Source organism: Chelmon rostratus, chromosome 14 (assembly GCF_017976325.1).
Source record: "Chelmon rostratus isolate fCheRos1 chromosome 14, fCheRos1.pri, whole genome shotgun sequence".
NCBI lineage: Eukaryota > Metazoa > Chordata > Actinopteri > Chaetodontiformes > Chaetodontidae > Chelmon > Chelmon rostratus.
The window spans coordinates 11,134,207-11,157,696 of NC_055671.1; the positions used below are offsets into that span (position 1 = coordinate 11,134,207).

The following is a 23,490-nucleotide window of genomic DNA, read 5'->3' on the forward strand; positions in this document are numbered from 1 at the left end:
AAACTTGACTGGACAGACAACACTGGAACAGAGCGTTCTTCCTGAGGAGACTCCGATCTTTGTGCAACAGACTCCAGCAGATCTAGACAGCGCCCTGCCCTTTGCTGCGGTGTGCTGGGGTGGTGGCACGAAGGCCGGCGAGGCCAGCAGACTTTAAAAGCTGCTGAGGAAGGCCAGCTCTGAGGTCAGGCCGGAACTGGACAGCCTGGAGTCCGTGGCGGAAAGAAGGAAGAGGGACAAGATCAAAGCCATCCTGGATAATCCCTCTCACCTCTCCCCGAGGAGCACTGATTGTCCCACCTAGATGCAATGCGGAGGGCTTCAGGTGCTCATTTGTGCCCACTGGCATCAGAGTGTGTAACAGCAGTGGAGACCACAGACTGTCATCACACTGACCAGCCAGTTTATACTGGATTATATCTTGTATCATTACATAATCATATTATATTATTCTTGTGTTCACTGTTCCAGCTAATGATATCATATTACTCTTATATACAGTATACTTTACTTTGCCGACTTTGCTGCTACTAATCACACCACTATGTCACTATACTTGAAACTGTATTACACTATTAGTCAAGTACAACACTAGTTGTTTGGTACTGTATGTGTACCGCTATTGCCTATCATATAGCATATTGTGTGTTGTGCTCTTGTATTGTTTATATTTGTATATATTTTAGCAGTACTTATTCACTGCTGTTGCAACACCCGAATTTCCCCTCTTTGGGATCAATATAGGATTGTGTAAAGGAATTGCCAGTGCCACGTTAGAGGATAATACTTCCGTTTCTTTTGTTGTCTCGTGATTGACCATAATAGAACATAATCACTAAGTATGGAACGTTTCGCTGACATCCTGTAATTGTGTATTTACAGTGTGACTCATGCATCCTCTGGTCTTGCTTATCTAATTAAAGAGCCTGGGTTGTCCTCTGGTTACATTTTCTTCCAAGCTACCAGTCAGAACTTTTGATCTGAGCATCGTGTGTGACATTGTCAGATTACTATAGATAGATAGATAGATAATTAGATAGATAGATAGATAGATAGATAGATAGATAGAATGATAAGAGTTTACTGTTTTAAATAAGATACAGTGTCCAAAGGAAAAAAACCCCAACGACTTAAGGATCTAATATAATGTTTTTAATTGTACAAAATGTTTTTTTATTATTAGCAGTGTACATCAGAGTTATACTGAAAGTAATAAGAGTCACATAATTCAGTTATTGTACAGTATATTGGTATGACTGATATTGTTGTCCTCAAATGAAATTTCCCCTTTCTGACAAAATGTAACAAAAAGAGGAGGATGAAGGTCTACTTGTAAATGAATTTCAAAATAAAATCCAAAATCAACAACATATAAATGGGCACACACACACATATGCAATCACATCAGAGAACTCCTCCTCGACTCCTCAAAGCTCAAGGACAGAGTAACTGTTCCACTGCCAAAGCTCACCCTTGGCTTGTGCTTTCCTGAAGTGGGATCGCAGTCATTGCCGTTGGTCTTGAGGCTGATGGACGAGGACGGAGTCGAGGCAGAAGATCCACCAATGCTGCTGGACTTTTTTCTCGTGGCTGTGTTGTGTTTTAGTGTCGCTTTGGCCGCCACTTTAAAGGCGTGGGCTGCGGTGCTGCATCGGACTTCCTCTATGGTGTTCCTGGAGGGTTTGAAGAGGATGATGTAGACCTTATTGATGAAGATGCAGGCCAGCATCCCAAAGCTGGATGCCAGTATGGCGATGACCTCCACAGCTGAAACGAACTTGCCATAAGTGCTGAAGTACGCAGGGATAAAAGAGATCCAAACTATGAAGAATATAAGCATGCTGAAAGTGATGAACTTGGCCTCTGTGAAGTTTTCTGGGAGTTTCCGTGATTTAAAAGCAAAGAAGAAACATATAGCTGCCAAGAGGCATGTATAGCCAATAAGAAACCCAAGAGCCATCACGGAGCCCTCGTTACAGGTGATAAAAATGATCTCATCAATGTCGTGATTCCTGTAGCTGGAAGGAGGGGCGTTGTAAAGCCAGACCACACATATCATGACTTGGACGAATGTGCACAGAAACACCAACAGAAACTGCAGGTTCAGCCCCCACCATTTACGATGGAGACTTGTCGGGATCTTAGCTTCAAATACCAAAAGTACCCTGTTAGTTTTCACCAGGATGCAGGAGATACAGAGAACAAAACTGATCCCAAAGGCGGGTTGGCGTAAGCGGCACGTCCAATCCTGTGGCTCTCCGATGAAGATGAGCGAGCTGGAGAAGCAACAGATAAGTGAGAAGAGGAGGACGTAGGACAGCTCTCGGTTTGTGGCCTTCACTATCGGGGTGTTGCGAAATCTGACAAAGACTCCCATCACAAAGGCCGTCAAGACGACGCCCAGTACTGCGCATATGGCCAAAGCTATGCCGAACGGTTCTGTCCAGGAGAGAAACTCGATTTCCTTCAGGAAGCAGAATGTGTGGTTCCCGTTGGACCAGGAGTTATTTGGACACTTGGCGCAAACGCTGGCATCTGTAAACATAAAAAAATCAGAGGTGTTAGAACTGCAGGCCAGGTGTAGCAACAGACACCAGGTTGCGAATATTTGGAATCTCAATACCTTTGTGATTACTGTACTCTCCATCTGAGCACTCAGTGCATTCAAAGCAGCATGTGGGCATACTGTCGATGATTCCCTTCCTTGTACCAGGTTCACAGTCCTCACTGCAGTTCGAGAACGGCACCTGGAGCACAGGAACAGGCAGAAAAGTTGCATGAGGCACCCTAAACCCAGAGAATATGAGTATCATGTTTCCACAGGCTGAATTAAAGCAACATCTATGAGAATTAATTTAAAACTTTAAAAACACGAAAAAGTCAAATTTATAGATAAAACATTATGCAAAGATCTCTGTTGCTCTTTATCATCAAGTTTCAATGTTTTTCTTCCTTGCTGTGAGTACCTGCTTATAATTCTAAGTAGATAATACCAGGAAAATGAAAAAATAGAATCAATGGGAGCATCCTCTACAAAACTGACTGACCTCAGAACTGTATCCATTCCACAGAATCTTTGTCTTGTCCATGAACAGTTTGGCTCCTCTCTTTGCGTGCATGTTGTAGTATCCGACTTCCTCAAACACCACAGAGCCGTCCTCAGCAGACCTGTGCCAGTTTATAATGGTGTAGTTTGCTGCCATGTCTGCGTTCTCATCAAAGTGCATCTTTTCCCCCATGCTGTTGGTGTAGTTCAAATGTCTGAGCTGCTTCAGGACCTGTAAGGCAGAACCACTATAAATCTTTCAAAGTTGTAAATATTCGGTATTTACCTGCTTTGGTTTGGGGTAAATGAGCAACATTTTACCTGCCATGCTTCCATTTTCTTTATATCTGCGCAGGAATTGTTGGCAAAAAGTCCATGTCCAGGCGTGCAGGTGAGTATGTCCTGCAGGGCCTGTGCGATGGAATAAACTGCAACGTACACGTTATAGGAGATACGAAGATGTGTGTGGTCCAGGTATGGGGTCTCAACGCTCGTGATGTCTTCCTCACCTGTACACAACGGCCTGAAACTAGCGCTGCCATTCTCACTTTCTTGCAGTCGTGGGCTGTCCTCCAGGTAGCAGTTAAAGGTTTCTTCCCAAAACTCCCTGACAAATTCATTGTGGCTGTCTTGCTTTGGTTGGACTTGTTGTAAGAACTCTCTAAAGCCGGGTATATGCCCTGCCTTAAGGGCCAAGCCGATAGTGCCCACCACAACGTCAAGATACTCTGGTTTAGCAATGAGGGAGGAGCTCGCCCACGCCTCACTGGCTAACCAGATACGATCTGTGATGTTTCTCCTGACCATCTCTTTGATTAAGGGCTCAATATCTGGGCCGCTGGCAAACACAACAATTACTTTAGCTGTGGAGTTCTCAATCCTGTCAGCCAGAGCTTGGATTTCATGATCCTCAAAGTACTGGGAAATAAGCTCATTTAGGTGAATGCAGATGTCTCGCTCTTCCATCTCCTTCTCGAACTTTTCGATCCCTGGCCGGCCGTAGTCGTCATCTGATGCCACAGCGATGACCCAGTTCCACTGGAAGTACTCAATGATGTCCGCCATGGCTGTGGCCTGGTACTCATCTGTAGGGATGGTTCTCATGAAGGACTTGTACTGGTTCTTGTTGCTCAGTAAGCGACTAGAGGAGGCATAGCTGATCTGGAACATTAAGGATGTCATGTAAATGATCAGGTTTTCATTGTGCATTGCTTATTGTTGTTAATCATTCAGGAAATTACAAATAAATTGTGTGTGAGCACTGTTTTCAAAATACAGGGTTGCTATGTGACATTTGCTCAGTTTTAAAGCCCTGACTGAGGTGCTGTATTGTTGTGGTACTGATGTCGCCACGGTGCAGTTCCTCACCTGAGGAATGTAAAAAAGACCCAGTAGGTTTGCGACTGCTGTGGAGACCGCAGATCCAGCTGCTCCTACTACTGCAATGGTTGCTGGGATGTGATCAGTGCAGTTACAAAATTCGTCCAAATTCAGGGAGTCGATCTTATTTTGGGCCACAAAACTAAGCGTAGCCTCCAAAGCTTTTGACACTGTGTTGCATGTGTCAAAGATCCTGTAGCCCAGGGTGATGTTGGGCAGGAGAGTGCTGCTGTTGTTTATCTCATCAATTGCAAAAATCATTGCCTGGAGCCAGCGGAAACCACGAAAATTGAACCTGTAGAAGCATGCGTGGAGTTAGTTAAGTTCAGCATAGTAAAACCATTAATGGGCTCATGTTTGGCTACATGTAAACCAGCCTCAAATTTTACCTGACACACTGCGTGGATTCGGGCCGGGCTGCGAGGTCTTGGTCTTTGGATGCGACACCGAAGTGTATGGGGAAAAGACCTCCGAGCAGAATATCACCAGTCATCTGTGCTCTCTGATGGGGCCCGTAGGTTGAAATCACATAACTGGACCCCAACAGTATCAGATAACACAGAACCACCCTCATCGTTCTTCTCTTTCTAATAGGAAAATGTTCTACAACTCCCCGCAGTGAAGGTATTCTCATTAATTTCTCCCATCAATCTGCCTGCTGCGCTGTTTTGTGTTATACATGTTTGCACTGATGAGACTGTAGAAAAAAGGGAAAAAACATGTTATGCTTTTGTTTAAGAGCAGCCAAAACGGGCTACAATCACATCAGATATTTAATATAATCTTCTTGATGATTCAGCAGGATACAAACATATATTATATTATAGACAAGGACAGAGGCTGAGAACAGTGTTAGAGGCCAACATGGCTGTTATTACCGACTCCAGCAGGACCACAGTTACATAAGTTTTCAAAGAGTTGGGATTTTTTGAACGGGTCGACTTGCCGAGTAATGTCTCCCCCCTCAGTGACATTGTTGCCACGCTGCTTGAAATGTCCGTGTGAACCGAAATAGACGCAGGATTTGCATGAGCTGGGGGTGAAGTCACACTCTAATGACCCTTCTTCCTGCAAGCGCTCGGCCTCACGCTGTGGCCAGTGAACCCAGTCACCATGGAGAGAAGCTCGCTGCGTCTGACTAATACCGCTGGAAAAATGCTGGGGCAGAGCCGTGATAATGGAGCGGCTAACGTCTGGGAGAGCCTCTGTGGGCCACACTGAGAGAAGTTCTACACATGGCCTTGTAAAGTCTATTGTCTTATTCCCATTGTTATTGATGGAAAGCTTCTCGCTTACAAGCAGTAATTTCCAACACTAGTATTGCTGAAGTCCAGCATAGAATTATCCAGTGTCCAATGTTAGTACCTAATGATAAAAAGCACCAAAATTACAATTCACGCAATCTCATCCTGTTCTAAACTGATCAAGAAATTAAAAAAAAAAAAAAAAAATCAATGCAAAATCAGCAAAGTAATTGACCATAATACTTTCATCTGTGTAACTTAGTGATACCTGTGATGAAGACATAAGCTGACTGTGGGTGAATTCTGTGAAGCAGAAGTTCTTCATTGCTTTTTAACTCCCAGAGTAAAACAATTAATAAAACATCAAACAAGGAAAAATCACACAGAATGAAACTTACCGCCCGAACTCCTGAGTGTGATTTTAAATTCACGCAAAACAGTTCATCGGCAGGTTTGCACAGATCTTGAGGCCTTTTCCCAAAATATCCAAGGCGCTGAATGAATTCAGTGGTTGACGGTGTCAGCTCCCAAACCCTTTTTCTGCAGATAAATCATTAACAGAGAGAGGGGTAGTCCATTTCCTTCAGCTAATGAAGTTTACTCACAGCTCACTCCTCCCTAACTAAAGCCATCACAGCCTAAAGTGGCAGAGAAGGAGCTGGGAAGGTTACTTTAATTAGGAGTTATCTGCTATTACCGCAACATTACAGGAAGGCAGTCCCGCAGACATACTGCTTTCAGTGACAGCTGCTGGATGCTTGTGTCTATGCTGATATAAATATAATAACTTTTTCTTCAGGGACACATTTGATTAAGGTATACTTCAAGAAACACAACTAAAATTAAGTCCTCAGAGAAATTTAACCATGTTCATTTTATTCACAAAAAACTAAATTGTGAGGACATTAAAAATTTATTTTGATCCTTGTGTGTGTGTGTGTTTTGCCGCCTGCCTGTGACTGACATCCTTTGCATTTTGCCAGAAGGGCAGCAGCAGCACGATACGAGGAACCCCTAGAAGCACTGGATCGCACCATCATGTTCCTCAAACAATTAGCTGTCTCTTTACGCTCTGCTGAATGAGTCTTCAATCTGTTGCCGCGCAGACGTCTCCGGCGAAAACTATTCCAGTTTACAACATGTTGACTTATCTGTGACCCACCCAGCGCTGTGTCCACGAGACATCAGGCACATGGCAGAGCCTAAAAGCTAAAGGATAGCATGTTTGCATTAAATTGACCTCATAGTTCCTAACTTCTCCACGGCTGGAAGTAAGTCGTCTCCCTCTCCATCGGTGAGAGAGCATGAGCAAGTAACGAGAAGCAAAGGGCAGCATACAGATCTCAGTCAATTAGAGCTGTTTGATCAGCAGCAGCACATCCAGATGTTTTCAGAATCTGCTTTGGCAGAGCTGGAAACACTGCCTTCATGTGGAGGACGAGGCCAATGATCACACACACCAACACACAAGATTTAGAAGGATTTGTTTTATGGATTAAAACAGTACTGTGAGTTTAAAGCTGTCACTGCTGTAGTTCTAACTGAAACAAAAGCTTTTATCACGTCGAGAAGAGAGACGAGGCCTCTGATTGGTTTGGCGTTTGTTTTAAAAGCGACAAACGGAGTAGTTGGACAAGATGATGGAGAACGAGACTGGACCAGGTTTCAGGATCTTGGTACTGATCATCTGCTCTCAGTGAAAAACTGAAATCATCCGTTTTGTTAAACTCTGTGAGAAGTTTTTTTGTGAGAAGAATTGATCTTTTTCAAACCAGAATAAAATAGATCTAAAAACATCCAAATAATTTAAACTTCAATTGAAATAAATTCTAATGCAGTAAACTAGTTCTTTCATTTAGCACAAGGTTAAATCATACGGCAAATAATAGATTTTACATTTCTATTCATGACACTCCTGTAGACTTTGTATGTCGTTATTGTTATTATATATTATTATAAAGTATTAAAGAGAGCATGTTTAATTCATTCATTCTGAAAATTCATACAGGAAACAGCTTTGTAAGATTTATGTTATCGTTTGACCGCCTGAAGTGTCCTCAAAGAAAACATTCAGTTCCCTTTTTTTTTTTCAGAAATGGCACATACGTCTGAAATGTAGCATAATATGTCAAAAATGTTGCGCTGTGAAGGGTTCACAGTGAACGGATTTGTCCTCACGGATGGTGTGGCGTGCTGCAGATCAAATCCCAGTCACACACGCTGCAGCTTCAGCTGAGGAGGTAAGGAGGTCTTTTCTTATGACGGCTGACTTTGTTAGCGAGCATTGCAGTTTAAATGTTTGCATCATTTTAAAATAAAACGTATTACCTGACAGTGTTATTTATTCAGTGATGAGTCATCGACTCATCATGTAAACAGTGAGATGATGAATTTACAGTAATGTAGCTTCTTACTTTAGTTTCTTCCTGTTTGATAAGCACAGGCCTTTACATGAAATAGTCCACTGATTACCATCCATAATCACTGTGTCTCAGTAAAACTTGGTGCTTATATGAAATTATTCTTACATCTTACAGTGTGGGTAAATAGGGTGGGTGAGGGGTGTTAGTGTGTGTGTGTGCTTGTAGTTAACTGAATGTGAGTTAGGGTTAGGGTTGTTCATAAAGGCTACCTGCCGTACATCAGTTCTGCAGCACAAAAAGCAAACACACTTGCTGGTGTTGCGAAAATATAATAACTTTTTGTTGCGTGTCTCTCACACTTGGGCAGTTTTGTTTGTTATTTTCAGACTATTGCAGCATTAGTTTAGATCAACAGCTGAAATTGGATTCAGGGTTTCTGCAGTGCCCTGCTAATGAAATGGGCCATAATGAGACAAATGCTGCAGATTAGGATAGAACTTCACTAATGAATTAGTTTATTTGTGTCTAGTCTTTAAAATGTGAGCATTTCATTTCTAAATGTGCTATTTCTCAACAAGAAACAAAAAAAGTGATATTTTTGGAGTAGCACACAGTATATTGAATGTTTATTTAACCTCACAAACTGTGGTTTGTCTATATGTCTGAAATCTAAAATACTATACTCTGCCATTTTTCTGCTGCTTTGCCTCGAGCCATCAATGAACGCCAAATGTCTCGATTAATAGGATGTCTGGTGCAAAGATCCTGCTGCTCTTGCAGAGCCTGTCCCGCAGGAAACCTCTGGAACCTGAGGGCGAGGAGTCCAACTTCCGCCGATGCCTGACCACCCTCGACCTGGTGGCTCTGGGGGTGGGCAGCACGCTGGGGGCCGGTGTTTACGTGCTGTCGGGAGAAGTGGCCAGAGCTGTGGCCGGTCCCAGCATCATAATCGCCTTCCTGATAGCCGCAGTTGCCTCCATCTTTGCGGGACTTTGCTACGCTGAATTTGGAGCTCGTGTTCCCAAGACTGGCTCAGCTTACCTCTACAGCTATGTGACTGTGGGAGAGATATGGGCTTTTATCACTGGCTGGAACTTGTTGCTGTCTTATGTCATAGGTGAAGACAGTGAATGCATGTACTGCATGCAATGGGTGTTAAACTGTCAACCTTCAAATGAGGCTCACATCTAAAACAATTATTTTATCAGTTTAGGTGAATCTGCCCATGTTTTATCTTGTTTGCTGTTTTTAAGGGACATCAAGTGTTGCCAGAGCGTGGAGTGGGACCTTTGATGATCTCATTGGAAACGTCATTGCCAACTCTCTGGGCAAACAGGCTGCAATGAATTTACCCGGATTAGCTCCCTACCCAGACTTCTTTGCAGCTGGCCTCATAATGCTCTTGGCAGGCAAGTTTCCCTGCACCCCTGAGGCTTCTAACCAAATCTAAAAAGCTATTATTGTCATTTATGAGGTTTAAATGAAGGAACAGTAGACAATCACAATTTATTTTAATGCACATTGACGATATTTTTTTAAAATGTTCCATTGTATTCACAGTAACATCACATCACACATCAACTTTCTGATTTCTGTGTTTCATTTCTAGGGATTCTTGCATTTGGTGTAAAAGAGTCAGCCGTTGTAAATAAGGTTTTTACAGCAGTGAACATTCTGGTGCTGCTGTTTGTTGTCCTCTCTGGAGTCATTAAGGGCGACATCAACAACTGGTACATTGGTGAAGATTCTCTCCTGGATGAATATGAGTATGAGTTCTTATGTTTAGTGAATTACACACCATTAACAAACAATAACAGCATTTTCCAGGCTGCTACTCTTAACAACATAGATTTAAGTGACCCTTGTAGTTTAACATGTAAATACATAGCTGTCAATCAGTTGATTAATACTGAACGACCAAAGCATGAACATGTGTGACCTTTACAGAAACCACACATCACTGAATGAAACCACCAGATATGGCAGCGGAGGATTTTTCCCTTTTGGCTTTGAGGGGACGTTAGCAGGAGCAGCTACATGCTTTTATGCATTTGTTGGATTTGACTGCATTGCCACAACAGGTGAAGCCATTTACACAGATCGTAGAAAAAGTAGTGCACTGCAAGACTGAAGGAAGGCACAGGCAAGAAGTGGCTTTAAGATAAAATGTGTTTTTCTTCAGGAGAGGAGGTCCAAAACCCTCAGAAGTCGATCCCACTCGGCATTGTGGCGTCGCTCCTCATCTGCTTCCTGGCGTATTTTGGTGTGTCTGCCGCTCTGACTCTTATGATGCCGTACTATTTGCTCAGTGTTCACAGCCCACTGCCTGTGGCCTTTACATACATCGGTTGGGGCCCTGCAAAGTATGCAGTGGCTGTGGGATCCCTCTGTGCACTGTCAACAAGGTGAAACACTGAGCCATTTATAAACGCAACTCTGCAAATCAAAGAAAAACTAGTTTATTTGACTTGGATTTACATTCATTTTAATTTGAATTACATACTGTATAGATGAAGATCACTTTTATCACTGTTACAGATTAAAACCCAAGCAAATAACATGAAGAATGGTTATTAGGAGTTATCTGAGCTTCTGCCCACAGCCTTCTAGGATCAATGTTCCCGATGCCTCGTGTTCTGTTTGCCATGGCCAGGGATGGACTCCTCTTCAGACCGCTCAGTCAAATGAGTGACAGACAAAGTCCTGTCATAGCGACGCTGGCTTCAGGAGCTGCAGCAGGTAAAACAGCCAGAACACGTCACACTAAAAGTCTTTTCACTGTGTTTTTCTAAAGATTTAGTTGTAATTTAGTTTTCCCCTCCTGTTTTGACCTCAGGTGTTTATCCTCATGCTCACTGCTGAAACGGCTCCTGTGCACTCCACTCTCAATGTGTCGATGTATTTCAGGGCCAGTATGTGGAAAAAGGTTTTTCTTTTCGAGCTGTACAGTACAGAGCTGAGTAATCTGCGGAATGAACCCTTGAACATGAATTGAAGCACAGAACCCATCTCAAACGGTATAGACATTTTCTCCCAGTGTGATCCCAGCCTTGAGTTGTTTGCCCCGTCCAAAACAACTCTGGAAGCGCGTCTGTTCTCCAAAAGCTACAATGACATCAATCTGACTGATTAGAACATGAATGAGTGGATAACCTAAAACATGTCTGAACTGGACATCACCATCTCCACATTACGTGAATTTTGGGGATTAAATCTGCAGTTAAAAACTGACGACCAAGTTATTCTCATTACTATTGTTCGTGTCTTTCCAGCTATCATGGCATTATTGTTTGACCTGAAGGCGCTGGTTGACATGATGTCGATTGGGACCCTCTTTGCCTACACACTTGTAGCCATATGTATCCTCATATTAAGGTACGATTCAGCACAAGTATTTACAGTCATATATCATTTGTTTTCATTTGACTGCCTTTATTAAATAAGATGCCACTGGCCTGATGTGTGTAGGAAACAGACAAGGATTCAAATCAACTGATGTGAACCAGGAAAAACAAGAGTAAAACCCACTGACCCCCCCCCCCCCCACCCCTTTTTTTAAATATATTAACATATAGACATAAATGTTATTGTAACCCAATGCTAGAGTGCATTTATTTCTAATTCCTCACTTTTACAGGTACCAAGCAGACCTCAGTGAGGATTCAAGTTTCAGCAAATCAGAACCCTTTACAGTTACTGGATTGTTATGTCCTCCTTCACAAGCCACAACACGGACGTCAAAAAATGTGTCTGTTTTAGCCGTTTTTATGAGTAAGTGATTTCTTTTAACATCATCCTTAAAAATCACTCTACATATAAAGGACTCCTATTATTTAATAAAGATTGGACTGACATTGTTCTCCTCAGTCTTTTTGGCCATCATCTTAAGCCTCTTCATATCCGGGACCGTAGACTCCCTGCAGGCCCTGGAGTGGTGGACATTACTCTGTCTCTCTGTGATCGTACTGATGCTGGTCCTCGTTATGCTGATCATCTGGAGACAACCACAGAGTGCAACCAGTGCTGCTTTCATGGTATGCCTCATCTAAAAGGGCTAGTTAAAATATTTTGAAGTGGGATAGTATGAGATACTTATTCATAGTCGGTATATTACCTACAGTAGATGGCGGTTGGCAGGCTCCCAGTATGGAGAAGCAGCAGGAGTACTGGCACAGAAGCGAATGTAAAGCTGTGGACGGGGGACAGCAAACAAACGGATTTTAGCCACCTAAAAATCGGCCCACCTAAACAAATCAGTATCAGTTTGTGTGCAAGCTGTATTTAGAATATTTTCAGCATTTTACCTCGCCATCAACCCTTTCTGATGGAAAACTGAAGCCATTATACATTGATTTGCGTTATTGTGTGACTTTTAAAGGGTTATTTCCGATTCCCCAAATGTCACATTAGGCATTAGTAGACCAACAACTCCATGTTGTTCCAGTAAAATGACAGTTTTTGTCAACGGACTCTCAAGACTTTGGAGTGAGCAGGCTGACAGAAAGGTGAATGGTGGAAATGTTATAAATATGCCGTACACTTAAAGTGATATTGATTTTTTTAGGTGGGCCTTTTTGGGTGGCTAAAGCCTGCTTTGCTTTTCCCCCGTCCACAGCAGTACATCGCTTAGTTTTGGTTCCCCTGCTGATTCTCCAAACCACCATCTCCACTGACCATGGATAAGTACCACATACAGCCCGACTTTAAAAAAACCTGACCTATCCCTTTAAGATATGAGACATACCATGAAAGCAGCCAGTGAAGTGACATTTCATATATTTCTCACAACTGTCAAGTGTATTCCTTTGCTTTGATTTTACCATTTTTGCTCTTTTCAACAGGTTCCTTTTGTGCCATTGCTTCCCATTTTCAGCACCTTTGTCAACGTCTATCTCATGGTTCAACTCGGATCAGACACGTGGATCCGCTACGCAGTGTGGATGGCAGTAGGTATGTGAACAATAACACCATAAAATACTTATTTTCATTTAAACCAAATGTGCAACAAACATCAAATCAAGTGAGCACGACCATATGAGATGTAATGTTTCTTTGAACAGGTTTAATCATCTACTTCTGTTATGGTGTTCGGCACAGCGTGCAGAAACAAAGGCTCCAAAATTCACAAAACCAAACCAGCATTCACAGCATCACCACCTCTAGAGAACAAAACCTCGAACCTGGACAAGACATTAACGGGCAAATGATGTGACAGGGCTGATTTACCGATTAAAACATTCAGTGGATGAATCATCAAGCAAATCAAAACATTTGGTCAGTGTGCACAAATCTCGTGATGCTGTTTGTTTCATGAATTCAGAAAATTAAAAGAATTGTTGGTCACAACCTCTGACCTCTATTTAGTTCTTGTTTTCTGTGAAACTGAATGTCTTGGGAAGTGTTTTTTATTTTTTTTTATCAAAAAAATTGCAGTGAACTTGTCTGAGTGACAAAATTCAACATTTAGATCATACTTTGGTGTAAATAAATCAGTGTCCAAGTTCCCTGCTTTTCCTTTATCACTGACATGGTAACATTACTCAGAATTACTTTGCATTTATGAAGTTTAACTTGTTTACATTTTCATATTATATTGCTGATAGGAGGGTTTATTTTTGCTGTTGTTGTTGTCTGTCCACTGGACCAAACCCCCAATGTAGCCAAATCCTGTTATTAAGCAAAGTTTAATGTATTTGTATCACTTTCTATTATCACGTAAAATGAATGACATGAAATAAACATGCCATTTTTAGTTTTGGATATGCAAGTCTTCCTTTCTACTTAATACATACGTACATAGAAAATAACAGCTGTCTGCTCTGACTGTAATTACAAACCCATGATTACTTTGCTGAAAACTACAAAGTTTAGGACATTTTTCCCTGCAGCTGTGCAGACAAAGAGGAGAACACAAACACAGTGGCGTACAGTCTGTTTATTCCAATTCACGCACAAAGCAGATGTTTCCCATGGAGCGCTCCTGCCGTCATTTTCCACCCTCAATGTAACAGTCCACTACAACAAATACTCTGTAAGCATTTTCAGTTGTAAAACGACAGGTTCTGACATTTTAAATTTTAGTCCATCTTATTTGATTAAATACTTATCACATTACACAGAAAACACCTTTCCCTTCTGGTACCCTTCAAAGGGTTACAAGCATTGTCACAATGCTATGTTAGCGGTACATGTTGACATGCGGGCTGTTTTTATTTTTGCTACCTGAGGTGTCAGTGCAGACGTCTTTTTCACAATGTGTTTAAGTACTGGACAAAAGAAATAAAAAACAGACTGAAATTCAAAACATCCCTGTACATTTGAGCAAATGATGCACCACTGCTGCTTTAACTGCATGTTAAAAGCAAAGTCATGCAAGTGGCACATAAAGCTACTGATGCTCTCCCAGCTGAGCCAACAATACTGGACCCGACATCATGTGAACCGTGACGCTTCGCTGATGAGTGCACGCACGCTTTAACGTCAATGTGTTCACAATCACCGTACAAGGTTCAGCTTGTGGTCATTTTGATTGTAAATATTTGGGATAATAAATACCCTCATGTGTACATCAGAATATGAACAAAAACGTCTCCAAATGCATGAAAATGAACAGTTTATGTTTCTGAAACTCAAAAGGCACCAGAGCACCTGAGTGTCGGCAAAATAACCACATGAATATAAACGCACTCAACCTTCGAACACCTGATGTTTTAGATGCAGAGAATCGCCTGCTCGGCCTGGAGTGTGACACAAACACGAGACGACACATTCATACTCTAAACAACACCAGATCTGCCGGCCACATGTTTGGTTTGGCAAGATAAATTACGATGTTCAAACCTTTCCCTTGGTATTCTTTACTCTTACATACTGAAACAAAAAAACACATGGAGACATATTGAGGATGTTGACGGTAACAACAGTGTTAACCCTGCTGCCTTTCATGGTGTCTTTGTGACGAGGGGTTAAATTAAAAAAAGAAAAGACATGAACTTATTAACTGAAAGGTTCGTCATGTACACTTCAGTATAAAGAGTACAAAATCATTTTTTTTACAGGTCAGACCGTGTCTTTATGAGATGAACAGTGACGAATGGACATTTGCTGAACCTCACCTCAACAGTGACCAGAGATAATCATCAAACAAGGACATTTAGAATCTTAAATATATTCACTTGGGGCCAGATTGACAAAACCTTCTGAACACGATAAGTGCTTAATGTTAAGACAATCCGATATACTTTAAATACATCCCTCTAAACCAAAAAATAATAACAATAAAAATTACAGGTATTAATTTATATCTTTTGGTGCATGTACTTCATGCATGAGCTAAAGACTTAGAATAATCCACCAATATCAAGGATGGTGATTTTAATTAATAAACTTGAAATGAAAGCTCTACAATGCGGCGGGTTGGCCAGTAGTTCAATATTTTTTGTAAAAACTGTAAATAAATATGTGGCAGAATGTCATGAGAATCTGGAAACTGTGACAAAGAAATGCACTTGAGGTTGTTTTGAAACCATCTGATTATCCAACGTGCTGCCGCGTCCGTCTGAGTGATATTTCCCTTCAGTAAGGCTTTGAGTTTACAGTGATAATTCATGTAGCACCACTGAAGCTGCTTCTCTAACAGTACAAAAATGATTGGCAGTAAATGTGAAGGTAGAATAATGAGCCCTGGTATCTCTGACTGTGTCTGTATGCAGACACCAACAGCAGTCATGTAAAGAGGAGTTAGCACAAACTTTTAAGTGTTCTCATCAATCTTTGCTAGCTTTTATTCTCAGAACATCTTTGTGAATGTGGTCCCTGCTGTTAACATGTACAGCACTGAAATTAACTCACTTGTTGATTCTTTAAGCTCTGGGTCTGAGGCACTAGTTTACAGTACATTACATGGTGTGTGTGTGTGTGTATATGAGAGGCGGGGGGGTTAATACATATAACAGATCGGGCGGGGTGATGAAACCACTTTAGCTAACAGACTTCAGCTTGCTCCACGGGTTCGTGCCGCGCACCTCCAGGGGTGGATCGTTGTAAAAGATGTGGTTGCACAATTCTTCCAGTTGGGGTTCAGGATCTGTGGTGGCAAACTGAGCAGCGTCTTCGATTTCCTTCCTCACCTCCACATCGATCTCCTACAGACACCACACAGACAATAAATTACTGTAACCTGCTGTCTCACATTTACAGTGCATCTGCACAAGCAAGGGAAAGTGGTTATGCAAGTGTACTGTTCAATCAGAAAAAAAACCCCCACTAAAATTATGTATAGAATTTGAATACATGGGAATTACACACTATCAATACAGTGTATAGCAAGCAAAATAGTTGTGTCTTACAAAACAGGCATATAGTATTATTTCCAATTTCTTATTCAACTGGAAACCAAAAACATTTCCACACTGCTCAGAGAGTTTGCCTGAGGCCAGCTTCTCTACAGTGTTTGTGCTGTGGTGAGTTCAGGGGAGGCGTGATGAGACAAAAGCTAAACCAGTGACGCCAGCTCTCTCTTGTGTTTAAACAATGCACTGCAGGTTTGTGTGTAAACTCTGAATAGTACCGTCACAAGAGGACAGCAGCAGGAATCATGTGCTTTATTTCAGCTCCATGTTATCAGCTTTTAAAATGCACAACTCTGTCACAAACATTTTATATTCCCTGATCACAACTAATGCATCCAAAACAGCAGAAGGAACTGTATTATGTACTTCTGATTTAACAATTTTGAAGACGGGATCTCAAAAGTAATTTTAGATGACCACAAATTACCTCAACATATAAAATATTGTCATTACAGTAAGTGCTTTAGTTGAAGACAGACGTCATAAATGATTTTTACTGCATTTTATCAGTAATTCTATAAGCAGCAAGTTAACAAATAACATTATTTGTGAACTGTCTCTAACATACAAATTTAAATTTGCAACAGCACTCACCAAAAGTATGCAGCACATAAACTGACCACAAAACTGAATTTATTTCTATATCATTATTTGCGTATTTTTCCTACATGCATTACATGTAGATGTTTCAAATTGATATGATGTTAATGTGGTTTGCAGCATTCATGACAACCACAAAATGTTAATGGGTTAGCCAGTTAGCTCAGTAATGTGTGGTTTCAGTCCAATTACCCCAAACATTTAATTAAGGGAGTCTTCATCAGAATAAAATATGTTTCTCTCTCCCTTCGTCATCTCTCTTTAATGAACAAGATTTGAAAAATGTTAAAAATATTTTGAAAATGGATGATTTTTGTTTTTTTTCACTGACCAATTTCCTGTAGAAACATTTTCTTCCATTTTACAAACTGAAAATACCTTGAGCTCCTCCACACTGGCCATGTTGTTACTGAGCATGCGGTCCTTCAGCATGGAGATGGGGTCGCTCTTACCACGGACCTCCTGGATCTCCTCACGGGTGCGGTAGCTGAAAGGGGAGAGATCGGTGCAGGGATGTTGTAGGGATGCACTAATACAATCATTTTTTAGAGACGACACCAAATCCAAGTGCTGCAACTCAAGTGTTTGAAGAGTCACATGTTATTTTCAATAACCACTATTTCTATTAATTGATTTGTCATCAATGGGACAAAATTGAAGTTACTTTGCTGTGATCTGTAGCTTGTCTACATTTCTCATCAGAACTTCTAGAAATTCCTCCTGTAATATTTAGGGCAGCATTCGTCTGCTAAAGCCAATAGCCACATTAATGTGTGTGTTCAGTCCATCCCTAGGCTGCGGTCAGGACGTTGCAAGGCCACTACAGCGGGAAGGAGTACATGACGACTACTGTGGGACAGTGGCAGAAGCAAGGGGCAGCAGCACAGTGAGGATACATATTATTACTAATACATAAATAAAAGTATTAAGAATAAATCAATTCAAAAAGTGCTTATTGATAGTCAACAGGTGTTACAGTAATCTGTTAGAATAAATATTTGAATCATAACAAAGGAAAATTTACAAAGGAACTGATACCTGACACCAGGATCACTCATACTGTGTCCATGATAGCGATAGGTCTGAAGTTCCATGAGAATGGGACCCTGAAGAAACGCAGGACAGAAACGGTTTAGCTGAGGAAAAGAAAACTACATTTCCTCCTTAATATAATTCAGAGTTTTCAACTCACCTTCCCCGATCGGCAGTGATCAGCTGCAAACCTGGTAGCTTCCCGAACACACAGAACGTCCATCCCATCCACCTGGACACAAAAACAACTTATTTATACTGATGAAACAAATGAGTGATAAATCCACAAGTTTAAGGCTACTATATGTACAGGGTAGTGTATTGTATATGAAAGACACTCTTTCAAAGCAGTGTTATGATGATGTTACCACAACAGATTTCTTGTTCAAGTGGAAAAAAATGAAAACACAGCTGTGCAAAAATATAGGAATAACATACATGAATTCTATGGTCCGTTTTATCATTGGGGAAAAAGGTTTAACGACATGAGTAAGGAGAGTACCCTGAGACCAGGAATGAAGTCTCCTCTCTTGTAGTAGTCAGTGCTGGCTGCGGCTCGCTCCACTGATGTGCCCATACCGTACCTGTTGTTCTCACAGATGAAGATGGCGGGCAGCTTCCAAAGGGCTGCCATATTGTAGGTCTCAAAAATCTGACCCTGTGAAACACACAAAGGAAACACAGCTCAAAAAGACTACCCTACTGTTGTGCTACTGACCCATCCAGTCATTAAACAAAGTTGCATTAAAACCACAGTGATTTCTGTACTGTACCTGGTTGGCAGCACCGTCGCCATAGAGAGTTACACACAGCTCATTGTTGCCCAAATATTTGCAGGCCAGAGCCACACCAGCACCCAGGGGAACCTGAGGAGAATGAATGTCTTTGGATCACATCATATCAATCTTAATGCAGAAAATGGTCATTTGATGCTCACTTGAAGAAACACAAAACCTTCTGTTGGTACAAACATCACATTTTTCAGTTTTTAAGTTTGCCTATATCCAGTAGCCTGACACTTATTACGACCCCTGACTTGTGATTTCATATAACAGGCCAAGCAAGAAAATGAAGCTGTGGCTTCCTCTTCTCTTTTTGTAAATGTTCTATTAATTAATAATAAAGTCTCTTCCTAGGACACTATGATTAAATGCAATGTAGCATTTAAAAGGATGCCTTTTAAACTGAGTCCAGTGTAGTGCTCACTCCACCGAAAACACACTGGGCCAACATTACATCACTACCAGCAAGCAACACAGAGAACAATGAGGGCAAAACAGCATCAGCGATCTGTTTCAAGCAAATATTTTCTGGTCTTGCTCAGCTAAAAACACAAAAACATAGAATCCGTCAGCGTGTTAGCGTGTCTTTCACTACGGAGCCTGTTTGTAACCGCCCTCGGTAAAATATGAGGGCAGAGGATATTAATGATTATGTGACAACAGATAAGCATGTTTATGACTAATGTCACCTTCATTTAGTTCCACAATATTCCAAGAATATCAGTAAACATTATCAAACCAAATCCATTAATTCTGCGTGTGTGTAGCCATATGACACTGACCACAATTACATCAAAATGACAGCATTCTGGTAGGACATGTAGATTTACACTAATTAAAAAAAACACAAGCTAATTGGTTTCAAACAGCCAACTAGACTCAGCGATGTACCTGGGCGCCGACAATTCCATTTCCTCCATAGAAGTTTTTGCAGTACATGTGCATGGAACCTCCTTTGCCCTTTGCAATACCTCCTCTTCTGCCTGTCAATTCAAAACAAAAGGACGAGAGGAACAGAAAGCTGAGGTGAAAGAAACACAGAAGAGCAATTTACATCTCAAAATCAATCATGACTGGAGCACAAAATTTCCAGGTGACTGGAAATGTCACAATGTCTCAGCATTGCAGACTCACCAGTGAGCTCAGCCATGATCTCCTTCACAGTCCCTCCTCTGGTGTAAGTGTAGCCATGGGCACGGTACGCAGTGATCAGGTGGTCTGTCAAATTAATTGCTCCTTCAATACCAACCGCACAGGCCTCCTGCAATGAGAGAACAGACATCTTGAAATTATGTCTATATGAGATGAGCTCTAAAAGACTGTAAATCCACACAGCAACATTTACTTTCAGTCTTGTTATATTTTACCGTATAGTTTTGCAAAAAATATAGTGCACTCAACCTGGCCATCATACAAGTGGCAGAATCCTCTGATGATCTTCTGCTTATACAGCTGATCTGCCTTCAGCTCCATACGCCTCATGGTCTGCATGGTGCGGTAGTACTTCAGACCGTCATCACGAGTCAGAACCACCTGTGTGGCCGGGCCCTCATCCAGCTTGTGGAGGTCACATTTCTCGAGGAAAGAAAATATCCACAATAACTCACAAACTGTCGTGAGCATTGATCGGTTTAGCACAAAATACAATGAAGAGTTTGAGGCTTACCTTGATTTCAAAGGTAGCCTGGGTTGTGAAGTCAGCATATGTGCGTGCTGACATGACGACAGCAGCCCCCTGCCGCAGGAGAGACAGCGAGTTTACATAAAGACATTAAAATCTGCTATGGTTCTTTAATACTAGAGCCAAAATGGCGTCTGAGTTTCAGTATCAAAACCAATACCAACTGTCCTCAATTTTGTCTAAACTCAAGCAGCTGAGCTAAAACTTTGTCTACATAAAATAATCCAAAACTACTTGACAGTTTTTTGATACTCAATGTGGCTGATACCTAAAGAGTACTTTCACTGTCCAGACCTAAAATCCGCTACTGTTTCATGACATACAAGGATTCTGCCAAAACACAAGCAAAGAAATTGGCAATAAAGTCTCATGAAAAGTCTTATGAAATAGAACTAACATGCATATTCACCTGGTGTCCATGTTAGACAACATGGTATTCATCATTGTGATAAATCCTAATATAGTTAAGTATAACTGTAATTAACTATTCCACAGTTTGTTTGTTTGTTTGTTTGTTTGTTTTTGGACATCTCAGGAAATCCCAGCTAGTGTTCTGAATTTCTGAGCTCTGAATTAAGCACAATATTTAATTTATGAATATATGTGTATGTGTGTACAAGTCTCATAAATTTTGGAATAATTGATCTTTTAAAAAGTAAGTAAAAGCATTACATTTTTTCAGGGTTCTGTCATTTTTTTCCACCACTTGACAGATTGATCTTAATTAAAATTGCCTATCAACAGAAGAGGAACTCACACACTTACCGAGATTTAAAAAACAAGTAAAAAATATCTCATCTCAGAGAGCCCAAAGTAATCTTAAAGTAGTGGAGACAGATGATTTACGATATTGCATCTTACTTAGGTTTCACTTTTTAAGTAGTTTTTAAGTTACTAAAGTTAATGCTAACTGTCAACTTTCATGAAAAAACACCCAACGTGAAAACACAAACCTTCTAGCGAGAAATAAACAATGAAACTGTGTAAATTTTAAGGATTTTTTTTACTGAAGTGTGCCTTTACTGACCAAAACACTGAAGCTTTAATAAACAGTTTAGAATTTGGTGGAGACTTTAGCCGTGTTAGCCAAACAAGCTAGCTATCGTTCGGCCTTGCAAGGTCAGAATAGCGATGACATTCTTGTTTGGGGTAAAATTTGGAGGTTTTAGAGGGAGGCTGTAATGCTATGTTTGGCTAAGACCGTCCTTAGTTTAGAAATAGTATACTTACATTTCTCTGAGCTCCACCTCTCAGCACATTAGAAATATTGGTCAGCATCTTTCCTGCGATAGCTCGCTGCAGTCACTACACTTCACGGCTCCGTCCTTCTGTCAGGCTCCGATCTTCCGGTTCCGCTCACTCTTCTTCTCTGGCTTCAATAACGGCAGCAAACACGCTGCTGCCACCACTTCTCTTCTGGTCTGTACGTTACAATGCATGTATGAAACAATAATCTTTAAACCAAATCTTAATTCTAGGTTATTACTAGGTATTAAATTCTAGGTCATCTTCAACAACAACAACAACAACAACAACAATAATAATAATAATAACTGTTTCTCTTTTTTCTCTGACCTAATTAAAACCAGTATGTAGGACAGTACTAAAGTGGTAATCCTTCCCTTTACCACAAACCGAGTGTGACAAAACACTACTTAGATCTCTTATGAAATTCTAAACATCCAGTAGCATTAATCCTAATATTTGGGATTTGAAGGGGTAGAAAATGGAACCATGTTTTATTGGGTCTTTGACATCTGACTACCAAAACATGTATTCACATCAAAATCATGTTCATGACAAAGAAGCACTGAGTTGATGAAAAGAAATGACAAGGGCCAGTGACATCTGCTGTATTGCCTAAACTTGAGGCCGTTTGTCAAATGTAGTTTTAAAGCTTTACCTCAGTTTAAATCTGTGTATATTCGTAAATACATTTAATATTGGACTTACAAGGATGAAGGAGTTTGAAGTATTTCAACAGAGGAGAACAAGTTGTTCTTTTGGGACTGCAGGCAAATAATAAAGCTGCCATGTGGAGTCTGCAGCATGCACTTTAGTAGATGGGCACTTGAAGAGGCTGTGACATTCACTCAGCGCACGGAGTTGGAATAATGGGGAGGGTATCGGGGCCCACTGCTCATGTTTGCCCCAGGTTCCTAATCCAACCATTACCACAGCAAAAGCTTTTACCACGGTCAGACATTTTATTTTGATAACTGTTCAAAATTGTGAAAATATATGACTCGATGCACGTAAATTCTATGGATAGGATAAATGTTGATAGCAGTGATCAGAAACTGCTTCCTGGTAATTTATATCGGTGTGCATCACTAACCCATTAATGAGTGCAACCCCTGATTTTTATTCATGGCTCCCAAAAAAAATCAAAACAGAAAATGTCAGAGAACAACTGTTTTTTTTTAATGTAATGTGCAGGAAAATGCTGAAAGATAAATGACGTCAGCGTCTAAACATGTGATACAGCAGGTTACCCTCTTATGGTTATGGTTAACCTCTTGCGTATGATGAAACCAGGCAGGTATTTGTTGCATTAACATGCAACGGTCTGGCACAGTGCACGCACTGATTCTGCATGTTGTCCTGCCTGTACATCACCGCATAAACCAGCATTAGGTCAGCTGAATGTGCTGGACCTGGCTGAGCTGTGCGCAGAGGAAATCTCCTCCATCCACCGTGTGTTAAGTGTTAATATCAGGGCGGGCTTACGCAGCGACGCACGGTGTGGTCGATCGATAGTAAACTCGATTGTGTGCGCACAATCGTCTCTGCACTCCAGCCCCAGCGTCTCTCTCCTCCGTGCACACACACGCCGCTCTCCCGTCCTGCCCATCGTCTCCAGCGCCTCATAATGACCTTCAGGCCGTCCGGCTGAATGCTCGTGTCTGTGGCCGCGCTTCTCGGTGCTGCTGCTGTGGAGGGAGACGGATACCTGTGCTGCATCGGCGTCACTGCGGCGTGTTTGTGGGTGACCGCGCGTCCGCACATTT

General features: G+C 41.3%; 3 protein-coding genes across 3 annotated transcripts; 1 reads left to right on the top strand and 2 right to left on the bottom strand.

Annotated features, from left to right (window-relative positions):
- Positions 1-1,399: 1,399 nt before the first annotated feature.
- Positions 1,400-5,000, bottom strand: casr (calcium-sensing receptor). Its single transcript, XM_041952953.1, has 6 exons — positions 4,816-5,000; positions 4,415-4,721; positions 3,368-4,207; positions 3,048-3,278; positions 2,624-2,747; positions 1,400-2,535 (listed from the first exon to the last, which is right to left on the bottom strand). The coding sequence occupies exons 1-6, from the start codon at positions 4,998-5,000 to the stop codon at positions 1,400-1,402; spliced, it is 2,823 nt and encodes a 940-aa protein (XP_041808887.1).
- Positions 5,001-8,780: 3,780 nt separating this feature from the next.
- zgc:175280 (cationic amino acid transporter 2 family protein) lies at positions 8,781-13,245 on the top strand. Its single transcript, XM_041952742.1, has 11 exons — positions 8,781-9,150; positions 9,287-9,442; positions 9,643-9,799; positions 9,981-10,114; positions 10,216-10,438; positions 10,636-10,772; positions 11,306-11,408; positions 11,671-11,687; positions 11,901-12,067; positions 12,875-12,983; positions 13,094-13,245. The coding sequence occupies exons 1-11, from the start codon at positions 8,781-8,783 to the stop codon at positions 13,243-13,245; spliced, it is 1,725 nt and encodes a 574-aa protein (XP_041808676.1).
- Positions 13,246-13,959: 714 nt separating this feature from the next.
- pdha1a (pyruvate dehydrogenase E1 subunit alpha 1a) lies at positions 13,960-21,814 on the bottom strand. Its single transcript, XM_041951914.1, has 11 exons — positions 21,710-21,814; positions 20,465-20,533; positions 20,200-20,373; positions 19,933-20,059; positions 19,690-19,781; positions 18,790-18,882; positions 18,519-18,674; positions 18,177-18,248; positions 18,023-18,090; positions 17,363-17,471; positions 13,960-16,177 (listed from the first exon to the last, which is right to left on the bottom strand). The coding sequence occupies exons 1-11, from the start codon at positions 21,755-21,757 to the stop codon at positions 16,013-16,015; spliced, it is 1,173 nt and encodes a 390-aa protein (XP_041807848.1). The 5' UTR covers positions 21,758-21,814; the 3' UTR covers positions 13,960-16,012.
- Positions 21,815-23,490: the final 1,676 nt, after the last annotated feature.

Bases quoted from the DNA above. Each gene is read 5' to 3' on its own strand.
- casr (XM_041952953.1), bottom strand. From the start codon at position 5,000: ATGAGGGTGGTTCTGTGTTATCTGATACTGTTGGGGTCCAGTTATGTG. The intron at 4,722-4,815 runs GTAAAATTTGAG...ATGCTTCTACAG, and splicing joins GAATCCACGCAGTGTGTCAG to GTTCAATTTTCGTGGTTTCC. The intron at 4,208-4,414 runs GTGAGGAACTGC...TTAATGTTCCAG, and splicing joins GTCTTTTTTACATTCCTCAG to ATCAGCTATGCCTCCTCTAG.
- zgc:175280 (XM_041952742.1), top strand. From the start codon at position 8,781: ATGTCTGGTGCAAAGATCCTGCTGCTCTTGCAGAGCCTGTCCCGCAGG. The intron at 9,800-9,980 runs GTATGAGTTCTT...TGACCTTTACAG, and splicing joins TCTCTCCTGGATGAATATGA to AAACCACACATCACTGAATG. The intron at 12,984-13,093 runs GTATGTGAACAA...TTCTTTGAACAG, and splicing joins CGCAGTGTGGATGGCAGTAG to GTTTAATCATCTACTTCTGT.
- pdha1a (XM_041951914.1), bottom strand. From the start codon at position 21,757: ATGCTGACCAATATTTCTAATGTGCTGAGAGGTGGAGCTCAGAGAAAT. The intron at 20,374-20,464 runs GTAAGCCTCAAA...TCTTTCCTCGAG, and splicing joins AGGCTACCTTTGAAATCAAG to AAATGTGACCTCCACAAGCT. The intron at 16,178-17,362 runs GTATTTTCAGTT...TGGTGTCTGTAG, and splicing joins CCAGTGTGGAGGAGCTCAAG to GAGATCGATGTGGAGGTGAG.